This window comes from Heptranchias perlo, chromosome 2 (genome assembly GCF_035084215.1).
Source record: "Heptranchias perlo isolate sHepPer1 chromosome 2, sHepPer1.hap1, whole genome shotgun sequence".
Taxonomy (NCBI): Eukaryota; Metazoa; Chordata; class Chondrichthyes; order Hexanchiformes; family Hexanchidae; genus Heptranchias; species Heptranchias perlo.
The window spans coordinates 127,252,848-127,264,193 of NC_090326.1; the positions used below are offsets into that span (position 1 = coordinate 127,252,848).

An 11,346-nucleotide genomic window follows, 5' to 3' on the forward strand; every position below is an offset into this window, starting at 1 on the left:
TATTAGGAGGGGAAAAAACTGGAGTGAGGGGAGGAAAAAAGAAAAGTGCGATGTAAAAATATTTTGACCATTGAGCTCGATCTAATGCTTGTGTTCTAACTCAACCTGGATTTGTAAACTGCAACCAAAATTAAATAAATAGAAAATATATTTTGTTAATTGCTTTGTGAATGGAATGCCATATCAACACCATAAAGTCCATTTGTGTTCTACCACAGGGCATGTAAGTTAAACGTTCTGTTTCTATTCTGTTTTTCAGCACCAGAGCAAGCTGGTTAAAAAGATGGTCTTACTGACACAGCTCTAAAATATCCTCTAGGACTAGGCATAAAATATCAGGTTTGCATTAAAACATTAATGACTGGAGAAGTAACCAACTACCACTGTTGATTACTTCTGAACAGCACCTCCACAAGATCCACTCAGATACTTTTCTTTCTACTTCAGTTTTATTTTAAAATTTGACCGTTTAACTCACTTGCCCTCGTCCAACTAAGTTTCTAAGAATTTCTGTTTGGAGTTATTTGCATTTTGCCACAGTGTCCGTGCTAATTTATTTCTATTCAATTCTAGCGTCGCCCCAGTAGATGGCCTGCAATGAAGTTCAGACGTGGCTCTGGTCACCCTGCTTATGCTGAAGTGGAGCCAGTTGGGCAGGAAAAAGAAGGCTTTATTGTGTCTGAACAGTGCTGAAACTGAGAACAGACAGTGCACCAGTACTGGCCTACAGGTGTGGGATTTTTGCTTTGAAGTGGATAAAGAAACAAGCTCAAGCCCACTGTCCACAAAATACCTATTTCTGGATCAGCTCAAAATAAGAAAGATATACATTTTCATCTACAAAATCACCACTCCATAGTCTTCCTTAGTAGCCATGCAGACTTTACCTATGTTTCAAAAAAAGCTACCATCCCTGTTTGGCAACTGTTATGGAATTGGATGAGCAATAGCGCTGCACATAAGCCGCAAAACTGAAGAATCGAGTTCACTCCATCTCTACTGGTTCAAAACCCCAACAAATAACTTTTGTGGGAAAGGAAAACAAAATCGGTTATCCATGTTACTACAGTTACAAATGCAACAAATTTGCTTACAGCATGCTTTTAACTAATCATCAATCAGATAAAACCATGAATAGTATCACTCTCTTCAACATTTACTGTGATTCATAAAATGTGTATACATTAAGAATGCACTGACATCAGTTGGGGGAAATGTAATTAACGTGCACAATTTCTTTAGGGGGATATTTTCTAATCCTTCTGTTGGTGTTAGTGACACTGAATCATTATTGATGGATTTCTTACCTGTAGATGAGCTATAAAGTGGGAAAATTTAATGTCCCAATTAACGGGATTCAGTTGCGTAAGGATTGGGAGACAATTATAGATGAGCTGATATGTTTTTTAAAAGAAGTAAAGTTTTGCAAATATGCAAATCTGACAGGTAATTTTTCTTAAATCTAATGGCCCAGAATTTACTGTGTGAGGCTAACAGCGCTCACCGTTATTTATGCGCAAATCGGACCACAATGTTCAGCGGGTGCACATGCGCAGTTAAACACGAAAATCCGGAAGTTGCTGTGCAAGATGCGCTGCCCCTTCATCAGCTTCGCAAAAACGGCATCTCGCCATCTGGCTCCCTGTTCAAATACATTAAACGGCATGAAGTTCTCGTACTTACATGGTAGATACAGATTAAAATTGCCTTGGGATGTTTTACTACATTAAAGGTGCTATATAAATGCAAGTTGTTGTTGTATAGTCACCACAAAAGGTTAGGGCTTGTCCATTCCAGGCTAAGCACCCTTTTAACGACGTGATAACTCTTAATTACTGCCAAACAACCTCTCTGGCACTGAAAATTATCTTTTTCAATTGTGGAGCCTCATCCCTTCAGCTTTTAATTGTTGTTGGAGATTTTTTAAAAATTTTTATACTTTTTTTTTTACTTTCTCTTCCTGTCTCTTTTTTCTCTCTCTTAATCCAAGCTTTCTTTTTCCCTCTTTATTTCCCTTTCTCTACCTGACTTGACATTGAATTCACTATTCTAACTTACACTTCCTGGTTCAGAATCTGCGCTGCTCTTTAACGATTCTTCAATCTGATTGGTTAAGGAGATACACAGTTGCTTGCCCTGTTCACACAGGTCCCAGATGCCCTGTAGAGGGCACCGCGCTGTTTGGATCTCTCATTTACAGCAACTTCCAGGGCAAAAGCCCATGGAGAGTATATGGGCAAGGACAAGTCTAACTAACGTCAGGCGCCGTTCGCTCGCCGCTCACAATAAATTCTGGCCCAGTATGTTTCCCTCAATAACTTTGGTCATTCCTGATGTATGCTTACTCAGTTAAAAACAAAAACTCCTCCAAATTATTGTGCACAACAGGATTTCATTGGTTTCAGGTTGCTGAGGGGTTCATAAGATTTGTGTTGCATACTTAGCTCCGAATGTGCAGTGTGGCATCTTCTGGCTCAAAAAGGTAGTAAGACTGAGAAGGTTTAAGTGCACCCCTACTAGAAACCAAATGCTGGGAAATTTTGCACATCCTACTAGTTCTGTTGTGTAGTGCACACATTAGTTAAATAGATGAATATATTTTGTTTCTTGATAGTTTACACAAGACAGGTTCTTGTGCTCCAGATTGTGAAGAAATGTTATAGTGTATTTTTTCCATCCAGAAGAGGAGTGTAACATTAATTACCACATACATAAAATGGGTTGTAAAATAGTAATTAAGACTAGAGTGCTGTTTGACAATAGAAAGCAGCTTCATTGACAGCAAAGAATGCGCACTTTTAACTGCCTTCACTGAAATGAATTGATTGGTTTTTGAGCTTTCTTTGTGATGTGAGACCAGGCTGTTAGTCAATGAATTCAGGTAAGTATTCTTCAATAAAATCCTTGTGAATTAAATCTTCCAGTCTTACAATTAAAGGCACTTGCAATTATTAGTAAGTATTGAAGATGGCAGATTCAGGTCTAATTACAGATTATTGACTTCTTTCCGCTTGCCAACACCACAATCAATGAACAATACAACTTTTCACTTCAATCAATAAGTTTCACTCATGGCGAGTTTGACCTTGCTGGGAACAGATTTTTTTCTCAAGCATTTTGTGTAAGAGTACCACTTAGAGGTAAAATAGCTTTTTCAGTTGGGTTTGATCTGAAAATTACTAAGAGAAACTACTCTAAAATCTTTGTCCTTAACATTATCCCAACATCTAAACTCCATTAAAGATAATGTTGTCTTAATTTTAAGCTCCCTCTGTTTAAGACTGTCCCTGGAATGGAAAATGTGCGCAGTTGCAAAGTTGACTGGATGAAGCAGATGATGAGCTTTCCTCACCCTTTTCATTTATTTATGGGTGCACCTAATTTTGGTTCAACGTCCAGTATCTCTTGTAAAAGTTCTGATAATGTCAACAGCTGCAAGCACCAGTGTACAGCTGCTTTGTTCCCTAACAAGAAGTCTCCCAGTAAGGCTTCTTCATCCTCATCAGCCAAGAGTCATTGATTTTTCCAAAACATACTTACAGCAACCCTCTCTACAATTGGCATAGGCTCCATGAACCAAATGGTCTCCTTCTGCGCTGTAACGATTCTATGATTCTATGTTAGAATAACTATTCCATATCACCATGTACTTTCTCCCAAATCCTACTGGACAATCCACACGCAATCATCTAGAACACGTGATAAGGTCCTGATTCCAGTAGTCTCTAATGCAATGCACTGAAGTGTCTAACATATATTACACCAACTACCATGTTTTTCTTAGCCTAATGCTGCCTTTCAACCATGTTCCAAATTTTCAACTATACTTTTTCAGCTGAAAAATCTGTATTCACACCATACACCCAATACTACGCTGAAAATCAGCAATATAACACTACTGATGTTGTTCTGCAAAGCTTTGTCTTAAAGAGCTACACAACTATTTTAAGGAAGAATCAAATCAAGGCTTCAATAAACTGAATCAATCTTTGATCTGGCTCAGTTTTCTCAACCAGATCTGCTCATGTACCAAGTAGGTGTATTGGTTATGGTATAGGTCAATAGACTACCCAACAAAGTTCTAATGTTTCCTTCACTCTAATTTCAGATAAAGCCTTTTCAGGTAATGCTTATAGGAGCATAGGAACAGGAGGAGGTCATTCAGCCCCTTGAGCATGTTCCACCATTCAGTTAGATCATGGCTGGTCTGTACCTCAACTCCATTTACCCGCCTTTGTACCCTTACCCAACAAAAATCTATCGCTCTCAATCTTGAAAATTTCAATTGACCCAGCGTCCACAGCCTTTGGGAGAGCGAGTTCCAGATTTCCATTACTCAAGTGTGTGTAAAAATGCTTCCTGATTTCATCTAAATTGATTGCGCTAATATTACATTTATGCCCTCATTCTGGATTCCTCCACCATAGGAAATTATTTCTCTGTATCTAACGCATCACATCCCTTTATCATGTTAATGACCTCGATTAGATTGCCTGTCAACCTTCTAAATTCAAGGGAATTCAAGCCAAGATTATGCAACCTGTCCTCACAATTTAATCCTTTAAGGCCCAGTATCATTCAGGTGGATCTGCACTGTACTGCTTCCAAGGACAACCTATCTGTCCTGAGGTTCGGTGCCCAAAGCTGAACACAGTACTCCATATGGGGTCTGGCCAAGGCTCTGTACAACTGAAGCAGTATTTCAACCCGCTTGAGATAAAGGCCAACATTCCATTAGCCTTTTTGATTACACAGCTCCTCGTCTCTCACATTGAGTAAATATTCCAATTTGTTTTTCTCCAATCCAAAGTGGATGACCTCACACTTCCCCACATTGAACTCCATCTGCCATAGTTTTGCCCACACACTTAGTCTGTTTATGTTACTTTGTGATTTCCTGATCCCATCCACGCAACTTACTGTGCATCCTAACTTAATGTCATTTGTAAACTTGGATATACAACACTCTATTCCTTTGTCCAAGTCATTAATATACATTGAAAAGCAAAGGCCCCGGTAAAGATCCATGGGTAACAACACTTGTCACATGCTGCCAATCAGAGAACAAACCCTTTCATCCCTACTTTCTCCTATCTACCAACTAATTACCAACCCCATGTCACAAGGTTACCTCCAATTCCATTTGCTCTCATTTTTGCCAATAATCTCTTGTGCAGAACCATATAGACACTATCCATTGACACTCTCCTATCCACCATGCTACTAACCACCTCAAAAAAGTCAGACATGACCTACCCTTCACAAATCTATGCTGACTCTCTTTAATCAGCTGGCACTTATCACTCTGTGCCTGATGATAGATTCCATTAACTTCCCCACAATTGATGTTAAATTGACAAGTCTGTCGTTACCTGGTTTCTCTCTCTCTGTTTTATTTGAAAGGAAATTTGACCTTTTAAGAACCAAAATCATCACACTAGAATTATTTATATTCCACATTCAGGCCAATTTAGGATTTCCTAAGTCTCATTTAAGCAACAATCAAAATCAAAGGTGTATTTATTACTCTTTATTAGACTTGATTTCCAGCAAGATCCATAAAGGTGAACATGTGTATGTTAAAACTTCTTTCAAATTGTCTCTTTCTGTATATTTGTTTTTAACTCAAAAAATGTCAGTTACAGCATTTGTTGTTCAAACACTATGGAGATAAAAAGAAAATAATGCAAATGCTAAAAATCTGAAGTAAAAAAAACAGAAAATGCTGGAAATGTTAGTCAGTATCTGAACGAGAAAGATCAGAACCAAAACATTCTGGAGAGTTCTGACAAAAAGACCACCCAAAACATGAATCTAGTTTTCTTTTTCAGATACTGATTCGACTTCTGTCCATTTCCAGCTGTTTCATTTTCATATAGTGGAAAAATTGATCAGAACAAGCTGGAGTATTGTTTCATCTGAAGCTTTCCTTCACATCCAATCATATCTCAAAGTCCCTGCCTCCCTTTCCAAGGTTACAACTACTTTCTCCAGTTCGCCTCCACTCAAGAGTCTGCCAGTGTTTCACTTTCTGCCGACTTACTCCCCGAGGCCATCACAGTTTGATTACTTCGCAAGCTACTGACTACATTTCCACCCAACACTAGCGGTGCTTTCCCATGCAAGTACAATAAGTGAAATAAATTGCACAGATTATCAGCAATTCTTGCAGACAACTTTGAGACAACTGCACATCCAACAATTATAACACACTACTATTTTTTAACCTGAAAATTATCTTGGAATGTAGATTTTCCAGTCTAAATTCCAATCAGTTTACTGTGCTGTGAAGGAAAAATAGCTGAGCAAATATTTATTGCTTCCCTCTCCCATTCTGTAGTTTGGATGACTATAATATCAGAGATTCTAACAAAGGAGGAAAGAATCCAATGAAATGTTTTTCAAAATTTATTGAAGTACACTTTTGACAAATGTATTGTCTGTTCTATTCCTATAAGGGTTTCCATTAACTGACTTTAGCCTTATTTACTAGACATATACTCTGGCTTATTGTTCATTAGTAGTCATTTTATAACTATATATTGCACAATAATAGAAGTGAAGTCATTTTCTGAATGAATTCATTCTGCCTGACCTGAACCTGCAAGTTCAATACCATTGTGCCAAGATTTGCACTATGTATGAAAAAAAGTACTAGAATTAAACTACCCAATATTTAACATACAGGTGCATAGGTTTATGGGGGAAGGGTCATGCAGTAACTTGTGTCTAAGGCTTTAATGGATTTTCAATGTGAATCAATGGAAGCAGGCTGTTCATTTAGCTTAAACATATTCTGTTATAGCATATCACTCCTTATTTAACTTTTGGCCTCGTAATACTTACTGTATTGTATTCAGTTTGACTGTCAAATGTTCTTAGTTTGAATTTATTGAGTGCTTCAAATTGGCATAAACGTGTCTCAGCGCATCATTTTCAATGCTTGACACAGATGCCTTTCAATATTGGATAGTTTACTAAGGATTTTTTTTCTATAAGATTATTTTTGTATATGCTTGGTCATTTTGACACAGCATAATAATGTGCGTATGTATGAATTCTAAGGCTAAAGGTTAAACAGACAGTATATTTTGTGTTGGCCTATATGTTGAACACATGTGATTGTCTTGCTAAGTACAATGACCTGCTCACTAAAGTTTGTATTGTCATTAATGCACATTTGGTGAAATTTTAGAACCTGTCTAGAACAAAAAAAATGTTTACATCAACCTAATTTTTATTTTAGAACAAAATAAATGAACATGCTGCACCTTTTAAAGGTCATGGTAAAGATGATTAAACTCTGTAGATTTTGTCACTGGCAAAAAAATACAATTTATATGGGTCAACAGAAGTGTATACTGTATCTTAAGACATTTTTCAACTACAGTCTGGGAGAAAGAACGTTGGTTTCTGTGAGTCACATCCTAATACCTCACAACCTACAATGTGTTGAAAGGGTGGAACTGGGATCGGTGCGTGGTGGTCTGCAAATGGTCTTCAATAGAACTGACAAATTGGTTAATCTTACCGGCTTCAGAGTCTTGTGCTCTCCTGCTGCCTTTCTCAGCAGCGATGTTTAATACGAGAGTGTTCCAATTAAATCAGGGCAGTTGAGAGTTGTGCACTATCTCATAACTGAAAACTGAAATCAGCACAGACACCAGCGTGACACACTTTGGTTTGAATGAATGAGGCAGTTGAACCTAAAACAGAACTGTAAAAGCTTTATTTCATTTCCATATAACTCAAAGGTTATAACATGCATAGATTGTTTTCTACAATAAACTCATTTCTATAATTTTGACCTTCCTTGTTGGCTGAGTTTTTAGCGTTGCTAAGTTTAGTAACTAATTAGAAATAGATGTTCTTTTCATAAATTATTTAACATTTAAAAAAAACATGCAAATGTGTAAGAAGACTGAAAATTATGGTTATTAAAGGACTATGTTTTTACATACTCAATAGTTGCACTTTCCAAAAGGCTGCAATCACGATTGTATTTTAATATACGGTAAACCTGTTTAGGTCAGTGTGACTGCTGGGTCAGCTCACACATAGGGGAAAATCATAGAATGCAGCTGGTTTGAAACTCACTACAAAATGGTAAAATTGAGCAGTTTCATGGAGCATTCAAATAATTTTACCATTGTCAGATCCATTCTAAATGATCATCTTAATGTAGTGAGCTTGAAGGTAATGGCATGCAACAAATTATTTATTTGGAGTACAGAATCTGGTTCCAGTCACATTAACTTAAACACTTTTTGCAAAAAAAGTTTACAATTTTTTGCAATATATACTCGTCTATATTATAGCGAGTTGTAAGACAGGTACAACACAAAACCCACCAAACCATAGCAACCCGTCAGATATTTATTATTTCTCCCACCTCCTCACTGCAAAAATTTAGGTCAGTGCCTGTATCCTTTTAATAAATCGGGAATGGCCTAAAGAGGCGCATTGTTCATTCTGTCATTATTACTCCATTCAAAATAGCATCAGGAGTATTCATTTGGGAACATTACATGTCAAAATTAGTGCCCTGGATTTAGATCAATTTCAAAGCAAGATGTGTTTGTGAAGATTGGAAACATAAAAAGTGGGAGGATAGCAAGAAATAAAAATGATTTTTTTTACAATTGTTTTTTAAAAAATAATTATGCAATGCATCATATCAATATTCAAGAACATTGTTTTCAGCTTTTTCCTCCAAAATGTGATGTGCATAAATACAAAATTTGAAATAAAGCAAAATTATTGGTCGAGTGAACCAGTTGATGCACTTAATAAAATGAATTTTGACTCTAGTCACTGACGATTATCCATCTTTTCATAATTCATGAATTTTGAAACAATGATGCACTTAATCTCATACACCAGGTGCCAATAACACACAGGACATTTAGGCTATCTATTTGTTAGGAGAAGACTCTGTGTTAACATGCAATCATACCCAGCTATCCCTGAGTCAGAAGTATTATCTTCTTATCATATGGCAGGGCAAAAATCACAGTGAAACATTTATCACTTTTTAATTTAACCCTCACAGTAAGTTAAAATTAAAAGCCACCACACATTGACTTCTCACAAATGTGGTTCTAAAAATTAATCTCTCTATAACCACAGCCGTATACACCCGAGGGTTTTTAACAGTTTGGTGTTCGCATGCTTTCCCTGAAGGTCAATGATTCATTGTATCGATAAATTAAGCATTAACAATGCTGTGTGTACAAAGTCAATTAGAAAGCAGCTGGTAAAAGTTAGGATGTGGAGATGCCGGTGATGGACTGGGGTTGACAATTGTAAACAATTTTACAACACCAAGTTATAGTCCAGCGATTTTATTTTAAATTCACAAGCTTTCGGAGATTTTCTCCTTCCTCAGGCAAATGTTTCAAGATCTCCTTGAAGCCTACGCATTTATACATATTGAACAATAATAAATGGTGTTTACAGACTGCCTCTGCAACTGCCCGTTGCCAAGGCAATCACCGTGTTCAGACAGAGAGGTGTTACCTGCAGAACCTCCGAATACACATTCAATAAAAAAACAAACAGGGAAAAAAAAACAGAGAAAAAAAAACACAGAGAGAGGCAGAAACATCCGGAAGGCAGAGAGAGCCAGCAAATGACCCATTATATTAAAAACAGATAACATTTGTTCGCTGGTGGGGTAACGTGTAGCGTGACATGAACCCAAGATCCCGGTTGAGGCCGTCCTCATGGGTGCGGAACGTTAGGGAAAAGGAGACAATGGACACGGTAATTACAAGGACAATGACTGTGGCTCATTTGTTGCCATGTTACTTCATTCACTAATCACATGCTAGTATTTAGCATTGGAAATCCTGTCACGAAGGAAACATTTTCTGCTTATACCTGATCTTGTTCATTTTTCAGTTACTACATATCCATGCATTTTTTAAATACATGGACATAGAATACCTGCAATTGCTATAAGAAAATGGTGAATATTATTTTACTTCTTAACATATAAATAAATGTATTCGAAAGCTCTCTTTTTCTCTGTAGGCCTGAGCCTTTGTTAAACATTTTGATCCACTGAGCCAGGCTAGCAGAAAAGAAGTGTCAGTGAGTTTTGCCAGGTTAATAAACCAACTCTAAGGAAAAAAACTTTGATCAAAACACATAGAATTACATAGAATTTTAGAGTACAGAAACAGGCCATTCGGTCCAACATCTCCATGCCGGTGTTTATGCTCCACAGAAGCAGATTGTCCCATGATGAAAGTGTCATGACAACTACCTGGGTATCAGGCATTCACATGTAAGATAAGGTGATTGGCATTGCACAGTAGTTGCAAATTAATTGATTGAAAGCCTTTCCTGTTCATGAAATTGAAGGGGTTGACATGTGGGCATTTAAGTTCTGCATGCATTCTGTCAGTTGCTGCTTGCACTATGGATGCCCTGCCAGTCTATAGAACTAGATAGCTCTCTCTCATTGTTCCTACGGTTCCATTGGGAAGGATATGAATTGTGCAACCTTCCTGAATAAAGCATCAGTCATCTTCTTTATACAATGGAGCTGTTGCCTGAATAATGTGGCAAAGGTCACCTGATGCTGCCTTGATGGATCTAGCAGCAAAGAAATTCAGGCAGTGGTGACTTTGATTGGCACAGACAATGCTGTTCTTCTGGTGGAACTGGATTGTAAGTCCTCGGCCTGCAGTTGAAATATCTCTCCAATAACTTCTAGTGGAAACGGCCTTCTAGGGCAGTGATTTTCAGATAAGTCTAAGTAAGACCTTCACGGTCTGTAAAATTTAGTGAGTGTAAAATTTAGGGAACAATCATCTTCTGTGATGGCTCACTCCAGGATCCGCCAATCTAGCCTCTTCCATCTCTTCATCCTCCTCCTCTTCATAATGTAGGAATAGAGGGATTCCCATTGGCCAATCCAGGTTCCCAGTCCAAATGTACTTTTTTCAGAGCTGACTAAAAATAGCAGCAAAACCCCTGACTAAACCTGTAAAATACTAAACCATTTGATATGCAGGAAGAGTAACACTAACCTTCCGTTGCACCAAACAAAATGACCATCTCAATGCAGCATCCATCACAGGGACAGCTTACTGTTTTGGGGTGGAAGTTGGGGAAAGTGGGGCGGATGGTTTAAGCCACACTCACGTGACCATATTTAAATGCAGCTTGGTGGGTTTTAAAGTGGACTGCTGATTTTTTTGGGAGGGTAATTCTGGTGCAATGTTCGTTGTGGAGTTTTGAGGCGTGAGCCATTGCTGTTCCATTTTACTCCATTTACTACCTTATTTCTGCCCCAAAATTTGTGTTAATCCAGAAGTAAATCAGGCCTTCAATCAT

At 37.7% G+C, this 11,346-nt stretch overlaps 1 protein-coding gene across 1 annotated transcript in view; it reads left to right on the forward strand.

Moving 5' to 3' along the window:
• The window catches only part of plxdc2b (plexin domain containing 2b), a 390,151-nt gene extending 382,344 nt beyond the window's left edge, over positions 1-7,807 (forward strand). Inside the window, exon 15 of the mRNA XM_068007092.1 lies at positions 574-7,807. Within this exon, the coding sequence (XP_067863193.1) occupies positions 574-693 (120 nt within the window). The 3' untranslated portion in view covers positions 694-7,807. The remainder of the gene's footprint in view (positions 1-573) is intronic.
• Positions 7,808-11,346: the final 3,539 nt, after the last annotated feature.